The sequence below is a fragment of the Narcine bancroftii genome, chromosome 6, assembly GCF_036971445.1.
Source record: "Narcine bancroftii isolate sNarBan1 chromosome 6, sNarBan1.hap1, whole genome shotgun sequence".
In the NCBI taxonomy this organism is placed as follows: Eukaryota; Metazoa; Chordata; class Chondrichthyes; order Torpediniformes; family Narcinidae; genus Narcine; species Narcine bancroftii.
Genome location: NC_091474.1, coordinates 207,417,778 through 207,443,858, shown reverse-complemented (window position 1 = coordinate 207,443,858; position 26,081 = coordinate 207,417,778). Strand labels below are relative to the sequence as shown.

Here is a 26,081-nt window from a genome sequence, read left to right as displayed (position 1 = left end):
TGTTATTTGATCAATTTGTTGCTTATTTCCATAAAATTACCTAGTAGATATAGCTCCGGGTCGTCCGTGAAGGCCATACCTGTTATCGTTCATTTTTCTGAGATTTCTTGTCAAAATAGCCTCACCTTCACACATGGCCACAAGGAATGTAGAAAAGTTCCTGTCTTAGTACCACATCTGAAACACATCTTTGAAATTTCAGCTTTTGATCTGTATAACTTTTATGGGGTAAGATATAATTGGTGTAAAAAATTATACTGAACCAATCCATATCTTGCATTTATAATTGGTGTCATGCTGTCCTTACATCAATCTGACCAGCTTCTTTCTGAAATCACCACACCCAAGTCTGACTCCCATCTTTTCCTTGTCCTCTGCAATCCTCACTCTGGAGTGCATAGAACATTTTTGTTATAAATTTTGGTGTATTCCCCATCCAGACTGTTCGTTCAGTTTCACTAATTTCAGGTGGGGTCAATGTTGGTCTCCATCTTTCTCTTAAGAACAATCTAAGCTGGAGAAAACAGAAGAAGGTCCCACTGGTCACTCCATATTTATGTTTTAGTTATTAAAGAACATGAGTTCCTTCCATGTAACAATCCTTAACATACTTTAAACCTTTGTCATACCACAAATTTATATTGCCCATGTTCATAGGCAACAACACATTTTTACACAATGGTACTTTTATTGATATCCCTAGTTTTTTTCCAATACATTCATTAATTTTTTTGCTATGTTCTAATCATATGTATTAAAATGGGGTTATCCATCATTTTTTTTTAGTGATTTGACACTCGATTTATAGATAAAGTCCTTTGCTTTCCGTTCCTCCATTGAGTACATTCCCATCTGAACCCAAGGCAAGGTTGTCTTCAATGAAGAAGACTGCAAGAAATCTAGCTTGTGCAGTTAAGTAATTTTTTTTGAAATCTGAAAGTCTAAGTCCTCCCAGCCAATAGATAGTCCTGTGTCAGTCTTTCCAATCCAATTCTTGGTACCTTATTATTCCATGGGATCTCTCTAATATAGTTGTTTAATTGCTTTAAAAAGTTTTTAGGTAATGAAATAGGCAGCATTTGAAAAAGGTATTGCAGTCTTGGCATCACTTTCATTTTGACGCAGCTAACCCTTCCCACCAAAGTAATCGGAATGTCTCTCCATTTCTGTAGGTCTCTTTCTATCTTCCCAAGAGGAACATAATTTAGTTTTACAGATTTTGCAAGTTATTGTCAGTTGCTATTCCAGGATATTGTATTCCATCCATCGAACATTTAAATTTACCTCCTTTTCGTTATCTTTCAAAATTTGTTAATGACATGACCTCGCTTTATCCACATTTTTTTTGTAGCCTGAGATTCTTCCATATTTTTCTAGTGTTACTTGTAAATTTTCCAAAGATTTAGCCGGTTCTGATAGGTACAACAGCACATCATCAGCAAATAAACTGATTTTGTGTTCTTCTTGCTCGACTTTGAAGCCCTTTATATCCAGATCCCTTCTTATCATCACTTCCAACGGTTCAATCGCTAAAATAAAAAGAGATAGGGACAGGAGCATCCCTGTCTGCTCGATCTACCCAGGAAACACTGCCAACATCTAATTATTTGTTCTTATTTTAGTTTTACCATATGACGTTTTTATACAATTTACAAATGTTCTGCCTGTACCAAATTTTTCCAGTGTTTTAAATAAAGAGGGCCATTCCAAACAGTCAAATGCTTTTTCCATGTCTAGGGAGTCTGTAATACTTGGATTTAGCCATGTGCATTATATTAAATAATTTGCCTTGACTATTTGAGGAATGCTTTCCTTTAACAAATCCTGCTTGATCCACACCTATCAGTTTTGGCAAGTATTGTCCTAACCTATTAGCCATCGCTTTCACTAGTATCTTATGTAGTGGATCTCTATTCTTTTTTGATAACACCGTCATAATCGCGGTTGAGAATGGTTCGGGGAAGGTCTGTGTTTCCACTGGTTGGCCCAGAACATCCATTAAAAGGGGCATTAATAATTCTTTCAATTATTTATAAAACTCAGGTGGAAAACCATCCACCCCCAGTGATTTATTAGCCTGTAGGATGCCCACGGCCTTTCTGATTTCTTCCTTTGTGAAGGGAATATCTAATTCTATCCTTTCTCTCTCTTCTAGTTTTGGAAGTTTAACATTCAACAAAAATTCTTCCATTTCATTATCATCTCCTAGTAATTCTGATTTGTATAATTTTGTGTAATATTGTCTAAAATTTTCATTATTTTCTTTTTTCTTATATACTAGGTATCTGTCTCTGTTTTTATAGCATTTATCATCCTTGATGACTCCCCTGTTTTCATCTGCCAACCTAAAACTTTGTGCGTCCCTTCACCTAACTCCTGGTATTGTTGTTTAGTTTTTAAATGTAGCTTTTTGTATCCTATATATTTGTATTATCTTGTATTTTAGCTTTTTGTTCTCCAGTAACATGTATTCTTCTTGTCCTCCTGTTCTTTGATTTTTTTTCTAATTCTTTAATATCCTTCTCCAAACTGTTTATTTCTGCCATATGTTCCCTCTTAAGATTCTTTGTATAGGATATAATTTGTCTCCTTAAATCTGCTTTGAGTGTGTCCCATATCAGAAAACTATTATTAGTAGATGTCAGATCTGTTTCACAAAATATTTCTAGCTGTCTCTTTATAAATTGACAGAAGTCTGGCTTTTTAAGAAATGTAGCATTGAGACACCATCTGTATACATTCTCTTGCTTTTCCATTGTTGCTATATTTAATATTAATGGAGAATGGTCTGATAGAAGCCTCACCAGATATTCTGCTTTTATCACTCTACCTTTTAATTGAGCAGACATTAAAAATAAGTCAATCCTTGTATGTGAGTCATACACCCTTGAGTAAAAAGAGTAGTCTCTCTCTCGAGGATTTAATTGCCTCCATACATTAATAAGATTTAGATCTTTCATATATGAAATTGTGGCTTTTGCTGCTTTTGCCCTCCCTAATCATTGTTCTTGCCAATTTATCTAATATTGGGTCCAAGCAAAAATAAAAATCCCCTCCAATACAATTTGTCTTCCATCTGCTGTTTTTAAAAGATGTCCTTCATAAAAGCTTCATCGTCATAATTTGGAGCATAAATATTCATAAATGTCCTTGCTTCTCCATAAATTTTACAATGTGCCATTACACATCTTCTAGCTTGATCAATCAATGTATCTTGTATTAACGCTGGTGTATTTTTATTCATTACCCTTCGCCCGGACCGGGGCCGGGGCCGCTGCTGCTCTCCCTGTGCCCGGACTGGGGCCGCCGCCTCCCACTCCCTGTCCGGACCGGGGCCTCCGCCTGCCTCACTCGACCGAGGCCGGGGCCGCCGTCTCCCCCTTGCTCCTGCCCGTATCGGGGCCGCCGCCGTCTACCCTTCGCCCGGACCGGGGCCGGGGCCGCTGCTGCTCTCCCTGTGCCTGGACTGGGGCCGCCGCCTCCAACTCTCTGCCCGTATCGGGGCCTCCGCCTGCCTCACACGACCGAGGCCGGGGCCGCCGTCTCCCCCTTGCTCCTGCCCGTATCGGGGCCGCCGCCGTCTACCCTTCGCCCGGACCGGGGCCGGGGCCGCAGCTGCTCTCCCTGTGCCTGGACTGGGGCCGCCGCAACTGAAAAGTGGCAAAGCAGCAGGTATGGATGGAATCCCCCCAGAAGTCTGGAAGGCTGGCGGCAAAACTCTGCATGCCAAACTGCATGAGTTTTTCAAGCTTTGTTGGGACCAAGGTAAACTGCCTCAGGATCTTCGTGATGCCACCATCATCACCCTGTACAAAAACAAAGGCGAGAAATCAGACTGCTCAAACTACAGGGGAATCACGTTGCTCTCCATTGCAGGCAAAATCTTCGCTAGGATTCTACTAAATAGAATAATACCTAGTGTCGCCGAGAATATTCTCCCCGAATCACAGTGCGGCTTTCGCGCAAACAGAGGAACCACTGACATGGTCTTTGCCCTCAGACAGCTCCAAGAAAAGTGCAGAGAACAAAACAAAGGACTCTACATCACCTTTGTTGACCTCACCAAAGCCTTCGACACCGTGAGCAGGAAAGGGCTTTGGCAAATACTAGAGCGCATCGGATGTCCCCCAAAGTTCCTCAACATGATTATCCAACTGCACGAAAACCAACAAGGTCGGGTCAGATACAGAAATGAGCTCTCTGAACCCTTCTCCATTAACAATGGCGTGAAGCAAGGCTGTGTTCTCGCACCAACCCTCTTTTCAATCTTCTTCAGCATGATGCTGAACCAAGCCATGAAAGACCCCAACAATGAAGACGCTGTTTACATCCGGTACCGCACGGATGGCAGTCTCTTCAATCTGAGGCGCCTGCAAGCTCACACCAAGACACAAGAGAAACTTGTCCGTGAACTACTCTTTGCAGATGATGCCGCTTTAGTTGCCCATTCAGAGCCAGCTCTTCAGCGCTTGACGTCCTGCTTTGCAGAAACTGCCAAAATGTTTGGCCTGGAAGTCAGCCTGAAGAAAACTGAGGTCCTCCATCAGCCAGCTCCCCACCATGACTACCAGCCCCCCCACATCTCCATCGGGCACACAAAACTCAAAACGGTCAACCAGTTTACCTATCTCGGCTGCACCATTTCATCAGATGCAAGGATCGACAATGAGATAGACAACAGACTCGCCAAGGCAAATAGTGCCTTTGGAAGACTACACAAAAGAGTCTGGAAAAACAACCAACTGAAAAACCTCACAAAGATAAGCGTATACAGAGCCGTTGTCATACCCACACTCCTGTTCGGCTCCGAATCATGGGTCCTCTACCGGCACCACCTACGGCTCCTAGAACGCTTCCACCAGCGTTGTCTCCGCTCCATCCTCAACATCCATTGGAGCGCTTACACCCCTAACGTCGAAGTACTCGAGATGGCAGAGGTCGACAGCATCGAGTCCACGCTGCTGAAGATCCAGCTGCGCTGGATGGGTCACGTCTCCAGAATGGAGGACCATCGCCTTCCCAAGATCGTGTTATATGGCGAGCTCTCCACTGGCCACCGTGACAGAGGTGCACCAAAGAAAAGGTACAAGGACTGCCTAAAGAAATCTCTTGGTGCCAGCCACATTGACCACCGCCAGTGGGCTGATAACGCCTCAAACCGTGCATCTTGGCGCCTCACAGTTTGGCGGGCAGCAACCTCCTTTGAAGAAGACCGCAGAGCCCACCTCACTGACAAAAGGCAAAGGAGGAAAAACCCAACACCCAACCCCAACCAACCAATTTTCCTTTGCAACCGCTGCAATCGTGTCTGCCTGTCCCGCATCGGACTTGTCAGCCACAAACGAGCCTGCAGCTGACGTGGACTTTTTACCCCCTCCATAAATCTTCGTCCGCGAAGCCAAGCCAAAGAAGATTTTTATTCATTAGAATCACCACCACTCTTGAGTCTTTGAACCAAAGGAAGAATATACTATTTGTCCCACCCATCCTCTTTTTAATTTATCATGTTCCAATTTGATGTGTTTCCTGCAAAAAGATTATATCCACTTTTAATTTCTTCAATTATGCCAAGACCTTCTTCCTCTTCACTGTCTTGTTTATCCCGTTAATAAAGATTAATAAACGTTAGTGTTTTATCCATACCATTTTTCAAATAGATATGGTATAACAATAAAATCTTTCTCATTTTTTAAATTCTGTTACATTTCCCTTTTAAAAGTTATTTCCGCATATTCTTCCAAAGAAGAAACTCTCCCTTTAGCGCCCTTTGAAAACCGCTCCTCTCCTGACGCCATGTTCTCCCCCCAAATCAGAGTTCCCAGGTTGCTACTTTCCTTACAACCTTTTTATCTTTTCAGAGCTCTCCGTATAAACTACAACCTTTTTTTTCTTTTAACAGTGAAAACAAGACCATTCAGTACTACTAATATAAATAAAAAGATATGTTTTCCAGTCCCTTTTTGAAATGGTCTTTTCAATTTTTTCAGCTGGCGACTTTAATTTTTTCGTAACTTTCTTAAATACTTACACTTATTCTTTATCCTTGAAAATTTGTTGATTAACTTCTGAGACAGAAGCTACATCTTCTTGAGGTATTGTATGTCCAAGATAGGTCATCCTTTATATGGACGCCAAGGAACTTTGTGCTCTCCGCAATGGAACCATTGATGTGTAGAGAAGAATGGTTGACCTTCGTCTTCCTGAAGTCCACAATCATCTCCTTTGTCTTGTGCACATTGACACACAGGTTGTTATTCTCGTGTCATTTTGCGAGCCACCCAACCTCCACTCTGCAAGCTGACTCATCATTACTGTTAATGAGGCCAACTACTACTTTATCATCCACAAACTTGATTATTCAGTTAGAATTTAATCTAACAGTATAGTTGCGAGTCAGCAGCATGAACAGTAGCAGGCTGAGCACATGGTCCTGAGGTGTGAAAGTGCTCAGCATAATGGGACGAGGTTTTGCTATGAACCCGGATGACTTTTTGGTCAAAAAGTCCAGAATCCTGTTTCAGAGAGGGGTGTTGTCCCAGCAACGAGACTTCATCCATCAACCACTAAGGTATGATTGTGTTGAATGCCGAGCTAAACTCAATGAACAACAATTTCGTGTATTGTTCTCTGGTGAATCAGGTATTACTTCAGTGGTCGGCCCAAATCAAGCGAGCAGCTCCGTAGAAACTGCTAGTTATCTATAGTCTATAGTTCAGCTTCTCAGACAATCACAGATGTGTTCAAATACACATGTCTAAAATGAAGTGGAGGTCATATGACTGTTCTACGTATTTTACTCCAGCCAAATTATTTGTCAAGATACATAATGTATTTTAATTATTCAAATCTATTTTAATAGTTAAGTGTTTTGATCCATGACCTTTCAAAATATCTGACCATGGTGAGTGTCAGCACTTACAAGGATTTCCAAGGAGTGGATCCCAAAGAGCTGACATCTGAAACATGTTCAAATATAGAGACCACTCCAGCACAATATCATTTGTCAAGTACAAGGTTCATTTCAATTGGCCCTCAGGTTGACAAGAGTAGCAGTGAGTTTCGGCAGCGAGTCAAACCCAGCACAATTTATCAGTGTACATTCAAGACCTTATGTCAGGCTCAAATATACATCTTCTAATTTAAACACAACAATAACCACACAAACATTAACTAAAATGCAAATTTCAATCACCACTTTAATCAATATTGTTCCCTCAATCTACACTACCAGAGCAGAATAATTGGTCATCGACTTCACAAATTGTTTGCAGCATCAGGTCTGTCTCTGCCACAATAATTACTACCAGAGTAATTTGGAGTTTGTGAAACTTTGAACCACACCACATAATATGAACAAAAAAAATGTTTTGAATTATTTATCTCATGAAATCTAAATTTCTTTGATGATACTACAATTAATTGACATTTTCCCGTCAACTTTTCTCTGAGATTTTCGGCTATGCATTTGCAGGATCAGGCTCTAAATTGCTGATGGTCACTTCATTTTTTAATAACAAAAATGCCAAAAGACTGTCACCCAACAACATTCCACAAAACAGAATACAGTGTGCTAAATTACAGTCAGTATTTTCACATTCAGAGGAATTCTGCCAAAACTTCACCAATGAACAAGTATTTGATTTTTTTTTTAAACACAAAATGCTAGAGAAGCTCAGCAGGTCATGTAGCAAAGGAAGAAATACACAACCAATGTTTCGGGCCTAAACCCTTCATTAAAGCATGAGAGAATGCCGACAGGCATTCAAACAGAAGTGTGGTAGGGTGGGGGGGGGGGGAAGCAGGAGATAATGAGGGGAGGGAGGGGACAGCAGCAACGAGTGGGGAGGAGGGATGGCTGGGTGGATATGGAGTAAGGGAGGTAAGAACTGGAAAGATAGGAAAGGGGGAAGGGGAAGAAAAGGTGAGCAAGTTCAGCAGAAGGCAGAGAAATCAATGTTAATGCCATTTCACTGGAGCGTGCAATGGAGATAAATCATGGCAGATTTTTTTTAGTTAGGTCAAAGACAGATACAAACACTTCAAAACAGATCTCATTTAAAATGCAAAAGCTTAGCTCAAGCCAGACAGTTCAGGCTCTGAGTGCCTTTGCAAAAACTTTGAACAATGCCTGTAGAGACTTCACAAGTAGGTGTTAATTAGACATGCTGTGGAGCAATGGATTATTGTTTTGGAAAGCAACAGATGAACTGACTCAGAAGTTTGGGTCCAGTGCAGCATTTCTATTCTAAGAGTGAGAGAGACAGAATTCAGTTCTACAGTTCAGCAGCAGCTGGGACTGGAACAGGACAAGCTGGCAAGATTGTGGGAAACCCCATTTGGGGTACGGGTTGTGAGTTCTTAGTTCAGCCTGGTCAAAGCCCTTGTGCTCCATACAAGAGGAGATAGCTGACTGTATAATATTTCACAAAATAAGTGAAACAAAAAGGAACTCTGTGACCTGAAAGAAAGAGGTTATCATCTGGAAAACCCTAATGGAGCAAGTTTCGTCGGCAAGGCACTGAAGTGGCTGATCGGAAGGGATCAGTTATGGGTGAACAACAAGCACCAAATCACTCTCAGAAAACCGACAAGAACCTTCCTTAGCAGTAAACATTTACCTTTCAAGCACCAAAGCCTGGTGAAATTCATAAATGTTAAATTCTGTTCACTGTATAAGAATTATCTGCAACCAGTGAACTTGGAGGAATGAGAAGTGAGATGGGACTGATAATCAAAAACGTTTTCTGAACTTATACACACGTTACGTACACGTGCTTGGAATTAGAAGGGGATTAAGTTAGGTCAAGTTAAATTAATAGTAACAAGTTAAAGTTTGATCCTGTTTTCGTGTTTAAGGATAATTAAAAGCAACTTTCGTTTAAGTAACATTTGTCTTGGTGAATTTCTATTGCTGCTGAGTTTTGGGGTCCTCAAAGGGAGCACTGGATGCAGTAAATGAGTCCTGCAGATATACAAGTGAAGTGTTGCTTCACTTCAAAGGCCTATTTGGGCCCCAGACTGCAGTGAGGGAGGAGGTGTGGGTGCAAGTGTTGTAACTCCTGCAGCCACAGGGGATGGTGGCGGGGGAGTTGATAGGTGGGGAGGGATAAGTGCACGAGGGAATCACAAAAGGAGCAGTCCCTGCGGAAGGCCAAGAGAGGAAAAAGAAAAATGTGTCTGGTGGTGGGATCTTGTAGTAAGTGCTGGAAATTCCGGTTGATAATGTGTTGGATGCGGAGACTGGTAGAGTGGTAGGTGAGGGGGATTCTATGTTTGTACGTCTGGGGGTAGAGGGGGCCAGGGCAGATGAGCAGGAAATGGAGGAGATGAGGGTAATGGTAGTGGAAGGAAAGCCATATTTGAAGAAGGCAGCAGACATTTTGGAAGATCTGGACTGGAAGACCTCATCTTGGGAACAGATGCAACAGAGATGGAAAAATTGAGAAAAGGGGATAGAATTCTTACAGGGGACAGGGTGTGAGGAAGTATAGTCAAGGTAGTTGTTGGAGTTGGATGGTTATGTCAGTGGAAAGCTTGTCTCACAACATGGAGGCACAAAGATTCAGAAAGGGGAGATTGTTGTCAGAGATAGACCAGGTAAGTCTGAGATCAGAGTGGAAGTTAGATGTGAAGTGAATTAAGTTGACAAGCTCCTCATGAGTGCATGAGGCAGCACCGATGTAGTCGCTGATATACCAGAGGAAGAGTTGTTGGGTCAAGCCTGTTAAGCTTGTAGCATGGATTGCTCCACAACGCCCACACACACAGGCAGGCGTAGCTGGGACCCATGCAGGTACCCATGGCTACTCCTTTAGTTTGGAGGAAGTGGGATGAGTTAAAGGAGAAGTTATTTAGAGTGAGAAAAAGTTCTACTAGGTGGAGAAGGGTGGTGGTAGAGGGTGAAGGGTTGTATCTTTGGTCCAGGAAGAAACTAAGAGGGAAGGAGGTATAAAGGGATGGACATCCATCGTGAAAATGAGGCATTCCGGTTTGGGGAATCAGAAGTCATTAAGGAGATGTAAGGCATGTGAGGTGTCATGGATGAAAGTGGGGAGGAATTGGACAAGGGGAGAAAAGATAGATTCAAGGTAAGATGAAACAGGGGAGTCATGTGATGGAGTAGTGGCTGGTTGGGTGGAACCAGCCCTCTCCAGAGAAAAAAAAGTATGAAAAAACAGAGCTCAATAAACATAAGGAAGAGAAAGATAAAGTTACAGAGAAGAGACAGAAGATAGCACCCAAAAGAGAAAAAGTAAGAATAATAGTGAAAAGGGAAGAAGGAAAATTACTGGAGAAGAAAGAAGAAGGCCTTACCTGCACGTCGGAGCAGAGAGCCTCTGTGGAGAGGAGTGGCCGATCTCCGGTGTTGGTGAGTCCCCAGAGGAACGGTGTCCTCCCAACCGGCGGACTTCAAAGATGGCTCTCAGCACCAAGAAGAGGTGCACAACTGCGCGAAGAGTTGCGCATGCGCAGTGCGCAAGTAAAAGAAAAGGTTAACGCCGGCGGGAAGGGGACTCGGCTGAGGAGCGGACAGCTGCGGAGCAGCCAGCTGAGAGACACTCAGTATCGGGGCGTTCAGCTGGGGGAAGCAAGCAAGAAAGATGAAGAGTGGTGAGAAAGAGAATGAAGGGCTGGAAGAGGGTGAGCGGCAACGGGCGTTCGGCAGGGGAACGACCTGCGGCAGGAGGCCCAGCGGTGGGTCGGCCTGCAGCAGGGGGCCCAACAACAGGAGATACAGCAGCTGGAGGCCCAACAACAGGAGATACAGCAGCTGGAGGCCCAACAACAGGAGATACAGCAGCTGGAGGCCCAACAACAGGAGATACAGCACCTGGAGGCCCAACAACAGGAGATACAGCAGCTGGAGGCCCAGCAAGGATATAGATGCAGCTCACCAGAGAAGGATGAAGATACACAGATACAAAGAGAAGAAGATGACACAGACATAGATACAGACACAGAAGAAGAGGAGGAAGAAGACCAAAAAATTCAAAAGAAGGTAAAGTAGAATGACAAAGTTTAGATAAAGCCTTTTTCAAAGAACAAATGAAGTCGTTAAAAGAATGGCTATCATTAGAATTTAGTTCAATCAAAAGGAAAATGAAGAGCGGGAGACAGAATGAAAAGCTTAGAGTTGGTCATGATTGAAATAGGGAAATGAGTAGAAAATGTGGAGGAACGAGAAGTTGCTGTAGAAATGGAGATAAATGACTTAAGAGGGAACCTGGAAGAGAGCAAAAAAAAATTAAAGAGACACAAGATTTATTGTCACAAAAAATTTACGTATTGGAAAATACAGTAGGCGAAACAACATAAAAATAGTGAGCCTGAAAGAAGGCAAAGAAAGGTCAGGTATGAAGGAATTTATAAAAGGATGGATCCCGAAGATGCTGGGAACGACAGATTCACATGAAGAAATAGAAATCGAAAGAACGCATAGAGCGCTAGTACCAAAACCACCCCCACATCAAAAGTCGAGATCCATATTGGTAAAATTTCTAAGATATACAAGAGAAAACAGGCAACAAAGAAGGTTAGAGAAGTCATTAAGTCATTGGAATATAAGGGACAAAAAATATTTTTTTACCCGGGACATAAGCTTCGAACTTTTAAAGAAGAGGAAGGAATTCAACACGGCGAAAACAATCTTATGGAAGAAAGGGTATAACTTTATATTAAGACATCCAGCAGTACTCAAACTATTTATTCCTGGGGAATGGAAAAGACTGTTCTTGGACCCAAAGAAAGCCCAAGAATTTGCTGAACATTTGCAGGACAGGAGAAGAGAGGAGGAGGAGTGACAAGAAGGATGACCGGCAAGAAAATATACAAAAATATGTAAAAATATAAAGTAAAGATAATGTATATATGAAGATTTAAAGATGGATGAGAGAAGGGGAAGAAGGGGGGAAAAGAGAGAGAGCTTTGTTATAAGTATAGGAAAATAGTGTTCTCTGAGGGGGGCTGGGGGTGGGAGAATAATGGTCACTGCGAAATCAGTTGACGCTTGCGAGTAAGTTCGCAAACCGAATGGAAAGGGGAGTTGTGGTTGCCATCAAGGGGAAATCCAAGGAGGGGAGGTTCATTTGGGGTTAAAAGGTTATTGCTTGTGGGGATTGTTGGCATATTTCATGTCTTAAGTGCGTTGTCATATATTGAGATTAAAAAGGAAAACTTAAAAGACAGTAATGGAAAAAAGGGATGGAGGTGGTGAAGAGGCAGAAAAGAAGTGAAAATAAAGATATAAGATGGCCACGTTAGACTATATCACTATAAATATTAACGGTATATATAACCAAGTTTAAGTGTATCCCATTGGAAAAAAAATCACATATAATTTAAAAGACAAAGTTACAATGCTTGAAAAAACCTGGGAACCATAATGGAACATAACTGAAAGAGCAGGCCTAGGACCACCACCACCTAAAATGATAAGAAGATAAACACGATCAGATTTAATGTGAATAAGTAGATGATACGTCTTTCTTGTTTGTATAAAGATATTGTTTTATTGTATTTTATATGTTCAATATTTACTGTTTTTGGAGGGGAGTGGGAAGGGGGAAGGAAGAGATGGGGGGAAAATAGAGAAAATGTCCGAGAATATTTAAAGAGATGCATCTGTAAATATATTGGTTGATATGGTTCATAGTGCGATTTAAAAAAAGAATTACAAAAAAAAGGTAAGATGAAACTAGTTCGGTGGGGCAAGAGCAGGCAGAAAAAATGGGTCTACCCAGATGGTTGGGTTAGTGTATCTTGAGTAGAAAATGCAGGAATGGGAGAGTACAAGGTTGGCGGCCATGCAGGGGAGGTGATCAGAGGTGATAAGGTTAGAAATGGTGTTGGAAACAGTGGCTTGGTATGTGTGGCGGTCAGGTCCTGAGGGAGTTATTGATAGGAGGAGTAGCTGATAGTGTTGACTGGCCTTGGAAAGGTAGATGTCAGTGTGCCAGACCACAACAGCACCATCCTTGTCTGCGGGTTTGATTGTGAGGCTGAAATTGTTGCGGAGAGGGTGGAGAGCAGACCGTTTTGAGGAGATGAGATTGGAAATACGAGAGGGGGGTTAGTAAAGTTGAGACAGTTGATGTCTTGGTGGCAGTTGGAAATAAAAAGGTCCAAGTGGGAAGCTGGCCAGGGCGAAGTGTCCAGGAGGTGGAAGGCAGCTTAAAGCAGGAGAAGGGGTCTTGGGTGGAGGGTGGGAGGAATGGAGTATCACGGTCATGAAAGTGAGTCCAGATTTTATTTTAATTGCTTTTTAGGTAAGTTTTATTTGATTATCAAATTCTGCCACTTAGCATCTGCCTGCCAGTGGTTCTCAACTTTTTTCCATCTAAGGCCCACCTGGCTTCCAGCCTAACATGCCATGGTATTATTGGCAATGTGGTAACGACTAAGCAATATTTTCATGTCAAAAGCAGCTCTGTAAGAAATACTTCTTTCTCTCAGGTAAAGTATTTTATTTAACATTTTTAAAGACCCACATGGAAACACACTGTGGTCATGGTCCACTGGTTGAGAACACTAGCTCAATGCAAAGATCTTGAAATGAGGTGAACTTCAGACTAGAATTACATTTTGGGCTATTCTCCTTGCTTCAAGGGTTTTTATTAACTATTTCAATTTATTTCCTTTGTTCCTTATGGCACTCAATAAAGCATAATACTCATCTTATGATACCATTGGAACAAATGTGTTAATCTATTTTGCATTAATAAAAAAGCCTCGAGGAAAAAATGTATGCTAATCCTGAACATGCACCAATCTGTTCAATGCATACTTTTAGAAATGTTTTCAGCCAGACAATCCTGCTCCTGAACCAACTACCAGAAGATGGGGTAAGATATAATTGACTTAAATCTGGATTTTAAAAAAACTGTGTCCCTGGACCAGCATAGGACCTTGATTCTGCTGGGCTTTCTGAATTGCCAATCGCAAAATTAATTCACGATCTTGATATCTTAAACAACGAACAAGAACTGTATCAAACTAAAAGCTCGTGCATATTCACCAAAGAGGAGTGGGAAACTGGTAGGACACAGAATACTACTGCACAATACAGGCCTTTTGGCAAGGTCACCACAGTTCCTTTTTGTTTCCCTTATTTCAAGTGAAACATTATACAGGTAGCCATCTCCTCTTGTATGGACTACAAGGGCTTTGACCAGGCTGAACTAAGGACTCACAACCCATCTTCAAAATGGGGTTTTTCCACAAGCTTTCCAGCTTGTCCTGTTCCAGTCCCAGCTGCTGCTGCTGAACTGTAGAACTGAATTCTCTTTCTCTCTCTCTCTCTCTCTCTCTCTCTCTCACACACACACACAAAGAAAACAACATTACCCTCTTAGAACAGCAAACTGCATTCAGATAGATTGCAGCACTTGACCCAATCTTCTGAGTCCGTTCATCTGTTGCTTTCCAAAACAATAATCCATTACTCCAAAGCATGTCCCAATAAAAACCCATTTATGAAGTCTCTATAGGTATTCTTCAGAGTTTTTGCAAAGGCACTTAGAGCCTGGACTGTCTGGCTAGAGCAGAGCTCTGGAATTTTAAATGAGATCTGTGTTGTGAAGTGTTTGTGTGTGTTTGTAACCTACACTTAAAAAAAAAACCTCACAATTCATCTCCTTTTAAAACATATCTATATACAATATAAAATATAACATAATCCATCATAGTGGAACTTTCTCCCAAAGAGGTAGAGGCTGCCTCATTAAATTTATTTAACTCACAGTTAAATAGATTTTTGCATAGAAGGGGAATTAAGGGTAATCAAAAAAGGGAGGTAGGTGGAACAGTCAAAGGCCAGATCAGCCACAATCTTATTCAATGGCAAGGCAAACTCAACTGGCCAGAAGGCATCACCTTTCTGCTATTTTTTGCTATAAACATGCAACATTAGGGGCAATCAGTGAAGATGCTATCAATATCTCCTCCTCAATCATACTCAACACCGGCACTCCTCAAGGATGTGTATTCAATTTCCAACTATACTCACATCTGTACAACCAATACCGCTCCAACTCAATCTTCAAATTCGTCAGTGATAGTAGTAAGCTAGTTATCAAATAATGAGGAAACAGAATACAGGAATTAGAATAACTCTCCAGTGGCATGGGGGCAAGAGAACAACCTTGCTCCCAAGGATGATCATTGACTTCAGGAAAAGGGGCAGAGATCACACCCCTGCCCATATTAATAGCATTGAAGTGGAAAAAGTAGAACCTTCAAGTTTCTGAGGAATAAACATCTCAATGACTTGACTAGGATAAAGCACATTGGTGTTCTTTCTTGACTGTAGTGTCAATGTTTCTACTTTGTCAGAAGACCTGGAAAGGTTTGCATATCCTCTTTGTTCCTCAACTATTTTCACAGCTGCTTATGCAAAAGCATATTTGTTGAATACATCACAGCATAGTGTGATAGCTGTCCTGCTCAAGATCATGAGGAACTGCAGGAAACAGTGAATGCAGCTCAGAACAATTTTTCCTTCCATCCAAGGACCCCATCTATATCTCCTCTTGCCTGGGATGACCATCACTCTCCAGACACTCTCTTCTCCATCCTCCCATTGGGAAGGAAGTTCGAGTCGATGAAATTGCACACTAGCAGGCTTAAAGGCAGATTCTTCCCCACAGCCATTTGCTTCCTGAATGAACCCCACAACAATGGTACCTATAACGTGCCAAATAAACGTAAACATTAACTTTATGTGATAGATGTGCAGCCTCAATTTAAAAACATTTTGCTCATGTTTTTCTTCAGCTAGCTGGTAGATTCACAAGAGCAAATCAGCAAAAGTTTACCTTCCAGTGATTTATTCTCATGAAAACACAACCCTTTACTTCCTTCAACTAAAGTGGTGAAATCGACCATATGATTTAATGATTTCATTCAACAATCTTGATGCATTTAGCACACACAATTAAAATAATTTTCCAGAAATAATTTGTAATAAGTTACAAAAGGCAAGTGACACAACTATTTATCTGCCACATCTTAATCATAGGCAGGAGAGCTAATACATCAGATTCTTGGAATTTCATTTAGCAATTACATTGTCCTTATTCTACTTTTTACATTCTATTCTAATGATATATGTTGGATTTATATTCATTACTCATTTGTTCTCATATTAGTCATCACCATAATAGCTAAGCTAATGTATCATAAACAACATTTTCATCTCTTCAAAGTTATCTTTCCTTTCATATTGTTGCAGATCTCAACTACGGATTTTACCTATTGAGTATGACCATGCTGAATTTGCTCGTGTATAATGCTATCTACTGCTCCCAGGACCCTCTAAAGAGAGCTTTATTAATCAGTTTTTAAGTGAACCCATTGATTTTAAAGCCAATTCATTGACGAAGTTTCAGAGTCAACAAAATGGATAACTCACCAGAATATATGTTTTGCTAGTTTTAGTAGAGTAACATAGCCAACAGACCGAAACATCTCCCATTATTTTCAACCTATACTCTATCATACAAAGAGGAAGAGGACAGATGAATGGCTAGCAGCCACCCTCAATCCTTGGAAAACATTTAACAAATAACCAAAAAAACCAAAGGCAACCACTATAAATTGAGCAAAGATAAATTTCTTAGTTTCGTAGTTTAAGTACATTTCCTCCCACGAGCTCAGAATGTAATGGCAAGGTTCCTTTTAAGTACTCTTCAGAGGAAAAAAAATGTTGGAAAACCTTAAACTTTACACAGATTACAAGTTATTCATTTGGGAAAGTATTATAATGTATGAAATACATAATTTGAAATCCCACCATGTCAATAAACAAGGCTCTCCATGTAAATTCTTCTGGTAAAACAAAATCACTACTGATATAATCCAATATAAATCAAACTAATCAATTATCTATTACCAATCTTCATATTCCTTCCCATCATTGAGGTTTTTATCTCATACCCCACTCATTACCAAAAGCAGTTACTTCTGCAGTCATCTTCTCTGACATAAGGAACTCTTGCGCCAATAAGGGCTGAAGGGTCTGTACTGTGTTCTATGTTCCATCTACCTTGTCACGAGTAGAAACAAATCTTAAATCATGTGGATTTTGAAAAGAAATGAATGCTTATTTAGTATTTTTCTAAAATAGTTTATTTTATTATCAGCTGGCTGAGAAAGGGATCTGGCCAAAGAAAATCAGAATAAAAATTGAGCAAATGGATGCCTCCATTGGTACAATTGCAGATTCCAAGTTAATTTGTTCCCAATTCATAGATTTTGCTGCTTAGCCTTAAATAACATGTCATATTAAGGAAGCATTAGGACCAACTTAAATCATTTTTCACTTCACAACTACATTTGTACAAAGATTTGTATTCAGTTGGAAAATATTACCATAGCTCCTGGAATTAAAGCATTAAACCATGGCAGCCTGTGATGGGGAACTACATGCTGCCATTTTGTTTTGCAATCATTTTAACATCAAAACAAACAAGTACTCACCGTGCCCCATCTGCTTTCCAGCTGACTTTGTATGGCTTTTGCTCAATAAATTTCATGTTTTGTTTGTCCATAGAAACAGGCTGTGCTCCAGGAAATCCAGATCTAGATTAACAAAAATATTATTACTGGACAGTCACAGAACATATGAATTATACAGATGGTGCAAGGAAGCAGGAGAGTGACACACTTGCTCTATCAATCCAACTTGAAAGTCATCATTTCAGAATTGAAGCAGGAAGGTAAGATAACCAATAATATTAAAGAGGATACCAAAAGATTTTTTCCCCCAGATATATTAAGAGTAGTGAGGCAAGAGTGGACATCAGGCCACTGGAAAAGGACACTGGAGAACAAGTGGCAAACAAAAAAATGACAGATGAAGTGAATAGGTATTTTGTGTCAGTCACTGTGGATGACACCAGTGACATGCCAGAACTGAGAAAGCCAGGGAACAGAAGTGAAAGTCATCACTTTGATTAAGGTACTTCAGAAGCTGGAGGAGAGGAGGTGAATAAGATATCAGGACCAGGCGGGTTACAGTGCAAATTTTTTAATGAATGCATTGTGGATTTCAAAATGATTCCATGTCCAAGCTTGGCAAACTCTGCTGAACAATTTCCAAAGCTTTGATATCCTTCTATATATGAGAACAATACTGTACAATGTCCACGTGCTGCAAGCAATGCCGGAATTCAATCCAATCTCCTTATTTTGGATCAAGATCCCATTGCAACAAACAACATAATTTAATTATCTTTTCCAATTATTTGCTGTATCTGCATATTAAGCCTTGCTTAAAATCATACACTTGAACACCAAAATCTCTCCATATCTCAAAACTTTGTAATCTCTCAACTTCGAAGTTTCTTAATTGTTCCCGTCAACATAAATAATTTTGCATCTCATATATTATACTCTATTTCACAGATCCTTTTTTAAAAAAACGTTATTTATAGAATTTAAAGTACATACAAAAAAATCCTTACTAAAAACTAATGCCCCTACTAATAACCCCCTCCCCCCACATCCCTCCCCAAACTACCCCTATACAACAGCCAAAAACATATATCGAGTAATTATCCGTTGCTGTGGAGTGTGCCAACCCTTTACATCTTAAAAAAAAAACATTTACAACATATCCAAACCTTTCATTTCAAATATGGAGTCCACATTTTAACAAAGAAAGAATAATTATTCTGTAAATTATATGTTATCTTCTCCAAGTAAATGCATGATCTCAATTCATTATGCCATTTTTGTATATTCAATTCAATATCATTCTTCCATGCAATAGCAATACATTTCCTAGTTACAGCTAACGCCAGACGAATAAATGCAATTTGAAATTTATCCAATCTTAAACCGGTTGTTAATGTTGTAGTTTCACCCATTAGGGAAAGTAATGGATCAAGTGTTAATTCGATCTTGAACAAATCTTCCAAAAACTTCATAATTCTTTCCCAAAAAGGTTTAACTTTTTCACAACTCCATACTGAATGTAAAAAAAGTACCTGTCTGTATTCCACAACGAAAACACAAATCTGAAGAACTAAAACCATATATTTTTAACTTCTCAGGAGTTAAATACAGCTGATGCAAAAAGTTGTAATTGACTAAACTACATCTCACATTAATTAATTTAGTTACACTATCTGCGCACATAGTCATCCATTCCTCCTGAGATAGTAAAATAGATAAATCCTTCTCCCACTTATTTTTCATTTTATACAAGTCTAATTTAATCATCTTCTCTTGCGACAAAGCACACATTTCTGAAATAAACCCTTTTTTCCTCCACTATCAACAATTAAAATCTAGAATTTAGCTTGCCCAGGTAGTACCAAATCTCGTCCAAAATTTTCCGTTAATAGACCACGCACCTGATAAATAAAGTACATGGCAATATCCCAAATTTTTCTTTAAGTCAAGTACAGGAAAGGAACATAACTGCCTCAAAACAATCCTCTACCATTTTAATACCCTTCAATTCCCAAGTTTTCACATAAAGATTATTCACAGAACAAGGAATTGTTTTATTCTGGTATAATGAAGTCTTAACTGAAACTTTTACCTTTAGTTCCTATAATTTGATCTCTTTTATACCAAATCTCCATCAAATGTCTCAATACTGGTCACTTACACTTTTGTAAAAGATAAAGGTTCCATTTATAAAAAAAATTACGATTTATTGCTTCCAGTATTTACGGATATGTTGAAGCAAGCTACTGAAAAGGGTTTGTTTCCAGAGTCTTTTTCTTGGGCATTAATTACAGTTACTCCAAAGAAAGATAGAGATCCTTTCAAAGTGGCTTCTTATAGACCGATTTCTTTATTAAATGTAGATTATAAAATTGTAGCTAAGGTTTGAGCTAATACTTGTTAAATATTTAACACAATTAATACATGTAGATCAAGCAGGTTTTATTAAGAATATTCAGCTGATAATATTATTAAATTAATTACAATAATTAATGCATTAAGAAAGCAACTCAACCAACAGTAGCATTTGATGCTGAAAAGGCTTTTGATCAAGTCGAGTGGAATTTTTTTTATTCAAAGTGTTGGAAAGATTTAAATTTGGACCACTCTTTACTGGTTGGGTGAAGGCTTTATATAACAATCCGTCAGCTAGGGTGGTGACAAATGGACAGATGTCATCTTCATTTAATTTGTCTAGATCAACTAGACAAGGCTGTCAACTGTCACCGGCCTTATTTGCATTGGTTATAGAGCCATTGGCTCAAGTTATTAGACAGGATGTTAATATTAAGGGAATTAAAGTTGGTGAGGAAAAGTATAAAATTAATTTGTTTGCAGATGATGTGCAATATATTTAACACATCCTAGAAATTCTTTGGGGCAACTTCAGAACCTTTTGAAACAATATGGAGAAATGTCAGGTTATAAAGTTAATTGGGATAAAAGCGAGATTTTACCAATTTCAGATGAAGATTATTTAAATTGTAAACAGATTACAAAATTTGGATGGTCTAACAAAATTAAATATTTAAGTGTAACAGTCGATGTTGATTATCAAAATTTATATAAATTATGTACCTTTACTAAATAAAATTAAGTTTGATTTGAATAGATGGAAGGACTTATCCTTTACTAAAGATAATTGTATTAAAATGAATATATTTCCACTTACTCAATATTTTTTCCAATCTATTCCATGCTCAATACTAAATGGCTTTTTTAAAGAATTAAATGCAGCAGTGTGATTATTTTTATGGAAAAGTAAATTATCTAGAGTTTCATTACAAAAATTGACATGGAGATATGCGTTAGGAGGACACGAATTACCAAATTTTCAGAATTATTATGAAACTGCACTATTATTTCCCAGATCTTTGATACTTAACTAATCTTTATTCCTTTGTGACCTTGTGTCCAATAACTTGTCTTTCGTACCTTTGCTTATCAATGCCAAGTTATCAAGTTGTTAAATGTCTCCAGGATCTTTCCAACAGATCATGATGGTAGAATACATTCAATGTGAAGACAGGATTTCAATTTGATAAGAATTGGGCAATGATCCTGTCATGGACAGATGCTTCTAAGACAGGCAAATTATTAAAGGTGATCTCCTCCATCAAATTCTTCAATTCAAATTTTTTTGCCACTCAACTCAAAATAGTAGGGGAGCTTTATTCATTTGGACTTGACCAACTTGGTCAACAGTTGTGCTGCTAAACCACTTGGTGATGAACATTTAAGTTTTCTACCAATGTACTTTGTTCCATGGTGAAGTCTGATGCTTCTTCCAAACAGTAATTATAATGATGGAATATTTCATCAGTTAAAAGGAGCATTCCTTTCATGTTTATCCTGATGCCATAAAATTTCAAGAGGATCTGTAGTACAGTTTGATGACATTCCTTCATGACTATAAAAGATTTGTTCCATCACTAGTAGGCATGACCGAGGAAGGGGAATCTAGCCAGAAATAATGATAGTTATCCTTGGTTTGAAATGCCCAAGAAAAAATCCTTTCAATTGTGGCACAGTGTCCACTACTTATAAGGAGTACTTTATAACGGTTAATTAGGATGGGCATACAATTGTCTTGTCCTGATTTCTTAGTTAATTCTGAAATATCAGTCTAGTTTTATTCTTACTAAAATTAATCACAGCAATTTTAACATAACTATGTGATATAATGAAAAATAATTTGCAACTTTCAGGGATCTGAAACAAAAACAGATAATGCTGGAAACAGTAAGCAGATCAGACAAAATTTGTGGAAGGAGAAATCAAGTTAACGATTTGTGTCAATGGTATGTAGTCAAAACTGAAAAAAAAAGGAGTTTCAATTTGCAGGTAGGGTTTGAAAAGGATACCTGGGACAAAGGGAATATCTCTGATTTGTCTGCTATTGGAATAAACTGCAAACTTGCTAATATTTTTCAAAAGGAAGTAAAGAGTCACTCACAATAAATGAATCAGACAATACTATGTATATATGGCCAAGAGCCAGACAGAATAGTAGCTCTCCTTCCCTAAAGCGTACTAGTGAACCATATGAAGTTTTGGAAAAATTTGCTCAGTTCTGTCACCACTATTTTTAAATGTGCAGTTCTTTCTCCTTTTAAGTGAAACTTTATCCACCTTTTAGGAGAGAGAAAAATAAATCAGACATATTTCTCAGCTCGAAATTAGTTTGTATAAAGGATACAAAAGATCTTCACTTGGAATTGTATGAATAAATCATGGCTACAATGCAGTCAAACATGTCCTATTCCAAAAAATGTGAAAGAATGGAATAGGTATTTATCTTTTTCAAAGAATTTGCTTACATTTAGATATGCAGCATGGTAACAGGCCATTTCGGCCCACGAGCCTGTGCCACCCAATTATACCCAATTGACATATACCTTCAATACATTTTGAACGGTGGGAGGAAACAAGTCCCCAGGAAAAACCCATGCAGACACGGGAATAACATACAAACTCCTTACAGACAGCGCAGGATTCAAATCCTGGTCCCAATCACTGGTGCTGTAAAGGCATTGTGCTAACCACAACACCAACCATGCTGTTCACGGTTGTCCATAAGCAGATTTCAGCCAGATTCATTTCTCTATAAAAGAGAATGCACAAAATAATCCCATCCCAGTTTATTTTACAGCAGAAAATATTACTACTAGAACAGATTGTGCAAACAATGAGAATACAAATATTTATAATCAACAATGTCAATTCCAAGGTTAAAATCTAGTAGTAACAGCTTTTTACAATAATTAAATTGCAGATATCAAAAATGCTGCTCACCTTTCCCATCCACAGTACTGCTGACATTTCCTTTGGATCTCTCCCAATTTAGGTTGGATTGTCACTTGTGTGACACCTTTAACTTGCATTCCCTCCAGAAAAATTGCTCCCTTTTGAGAAAATTAAACAACTATAGTATAATCTGTTCTGGAAAGGGAGGTCAATGAAGGGTTAAAAACAGGTGGCATTATAAAATACTCATCAATCTAATTCAATTAATCAGTTTTCTGTCAGTTTATTAAAGATAAAATTATACTTGTAAAAAATCTTGTATGTACCAGATAGGTTATGACTTAATAGACCAGCCATTCACAACAGGAGCCATACAGCCCCCTCAGGGGCCACAGCACATTTAGGAGAGACCACAGACTGAAATACTTAGTAAGGGATCCCAAGCTGTATAGCAAGGCAGGGAAAATGAACAGATTAAACATGTTTTGGGGAAGGAAGGAACATTGCTGCTAGGCCTTGCTGTATAGTTGCTAAGCAACACAATTTTTTTTCAACGTTGATGGCATTTGGTGACAGCCTAGATTTACCTAGATAAGTGCAGAAAATTAACAATGTTTTTCAGAGCATTCCTTGCTTCAACACAAGATTGTCTTTGACTGGCATGGAACCAGCTTCCATGTAGTTTTCCTCTTTTTTTCCACTGCCTTCAATTTCAGGAAACAAGTGTGCAGGCCAAAATGTTTTGCTCCACATTTCTCGCATCCACAAGCACCCTCATTTTTCTTCAAGATTTCGAGAATAGTAGTGATTGCATGTCTCCTTCTGCTAGCTTTTATTGAAAAAGACATGTATTGTTCATTATTTTCCATAAAATTTAAACTGAATTTTAAGCTAATCATTTTGTAATACTGTAGGTTAATTTATGTTACTTTCAGAAATAATTTCACCCACGAGTTCCTCAGCAAAATGTGTCGGCAGTATTCAGTGGAACACATATAATATGGCTTCATTATATCTCTGCAAAACCCTTCTGTGTCCATGTGTTTGATTTGTTTGAATAGTGCACATTTTGAAATGAAAGGACGAGGCCAAGCAAGCTGAAACAGCATATCAAGATCGTGCATAAGCTCTTGGATTACTTCAAAACTCTTGGGATATTTCAAGAGAAGCCAAAGGCTCAAACAGATGATTACTAAAACGTCACAGAAATTAGAAAAGGGTATTCTTCCATCACACAAGATGAATTAATTGATTGATATGTGTAAATGCTCATAACATCACTGGGTCACTTAATTTTTCTTCAGTGTCCATAATAATATTTGAAATCATGAACTAAAATGCAAATAATCTATTTAGGCAATTTCTTTGAGTAATTCCATTGTTTCTAGAATTGATGAAATGGGAAGGCACATTGGAAAAACAATAGTCATTTCTTTTTAATCCAAGAAACAGTCTTTACAAGTAGATGAATCCCCTCTGCAAGAAAATGGCGCTCTTCTCATGGCAGAAAATTAGTGTGCAAGCCATATTTCTCGCGCCCGCAAGTGCCCTCATTTTACTTTGAGTTTTCGTGATAGGTAGCAAATGTTTGTCTCCTTCTGTTAGCTTTTATTGAAGAGGGTAGGTATTGTTCATTATTTTCCATAATGAACAGATTCTCGAATGGAAACAAGCTGATGGAAGAGAGGTTTGTTGCCTGAAGGATGTAAACAGATACTGTGGGACTATTTTCAAAGAAGAATTACATAAACGAGAACAGTATTCCATTTGAGAACATCGTTGCCTACGCAACTGATTGAGCTGCTTCAATGATTGGACAATAGAGTGTTCATCACATGCCTGAATCATTGTGCCATTCATAGGGAGCCCATTATGGCTAAAATCTTTGGAGAATGTTTAAATGCTTTGCTTTAAATTGTCACAAAGACTGCAAAAAAATACAAAATCGCATCTCCTACAATAGTCTATTCGAGCAGCTGTGTGAAGAAAATGATGAACATTTCCAGATGCTGCTGCTGCATGCCGAGGTGAGGTGGCTGTCCGTCCAAAGGAAATTGTCTTTTGTTACTTGTTGCAAAGGAGGACAGATTTTATCTGGAAGATATCTTTGACAACCTCGTTTTATTGAGCAAGACATTACAGGGCTAACACAATAAACTCTGATAGTAAGGAAGCTATTATTTCTTTCCTTAAAAAGCTAAGTCTATTTGAGGAATATCAGGCATTGGGAATTTTTACAATTTCCAAATCTGAACATGAACGCAGAATCACTCAAGGGTGATGACATTCCTGTTCATGTGAAAAACCCTAAGCAGATACACACAGATCTACCTGAAAGATTTAATGATTTATTAAATCTAAATATCCCGTGTTGGACATTAGATCCATTTGAGGAACAACCCACAGGTGTTGATGCAGAAATTCAAGAGAGGTTGATGGATCTTCAGACTGATATAATTACATGTCATAAGTTCAATTTAAAAAGATTTTTGGGTGAAGAGTAATCTGCCAAATAGATTTTCAACGCTATGGAAAATGGCAGAAATATTTTTCATTGCCTTTCCCTCAACATACTCAGTTGAATGTGGATTCTGCAAGGTAGTTTCCTCGACAATATCCAGGAACAGATGTGATATTACAATAAAAGGGTCTTCTTGACTATTACTACCTAATTAGGAGCCTGATATCAAAAAAACTTGCACAGGAACATCAAGCCCAAGGATCTCACAAAAACTTTAATTTTATAAGAATTATTATTTAAAGTTCTTTTCATGTTGTAGTAACCTGCCTTAATGTAGCACTTACATCAGCAGTGATGAAGTGTTTTGAAAGGCTGGTGATGAAGCAGATCAGCTCCTGTCTGATCGGTGACATGGATACATTCCAGTTATGGTGGATATCACCTTATTGGCTCTACACAAGGCCCTGCAACAAAGGTGCATACATCAGGATGCTCTTTACCAACTACAGTTCAGCATTTAATACCATCAACCCTTCATAACAGATCAGCAAACTCCAAGACCTGGGAAGTAATACCCCACCATGTAATTGGATAATGGATTTCCTCACCGCCAGACCACAATCAGTGAAGATTGGCAAGAACTTCTCTGCAATCTCCATTAGTACCAGAGCTGTGTTCTTAACCCTCCACCCCCCCCCCCACCCCACTCTACCCACTTTACACCTAGGCATTTAATACTATCATCCCTTCATAACAGATCAGCAAACTCCAAGATCTGGGAGGTAACACCCCACCGTGTAATTGGATAATGGATTTCCTCACTGTCATACCACAATCAGTGAAGAATGGTAAGAACTTCTCCTCTGCAATCTCCATTAGTACCAGGGCTGTGTTCTTAACCCTAACCCCACCCCACTCT

The 26,081-nt window shown here is 39.1% G+C and overlaps 1 protein-coding gene across 5 annotated transcripts in view; it reads right to left on the bottom strand.

The window, feature by feature from the left end:
* rngtt (RNA guanylyltransferase and 5'-phosphatase) overlaps positions 1 to 26,081 on the bottom strand; it is a 429,772-nt gene that overhangs the window by 300,851 nt on the left and 102,840 nt on the right. For all 5 annotated transcript variants that reach the window (XM_069887348.1, XM_069887351.1, XM_069887349.1 and 2 more), the window contains exons 7-8: positions 22,750 to 22,859; positions 17,476 to 17,577 (exon numbers count right to left, since the gene is read on the bottom strand). In XM_069887348.1, the coding sequence (XP_069743449.1) occupies positions 17,476 to 17,577; positions 22,750 to 22,859 (212 nt within the window). The remainder of the gene's footprint in view (positions 1 to 17,475; positions 17,578 to 22,749; positions 22,860 to 26,081) is intronic.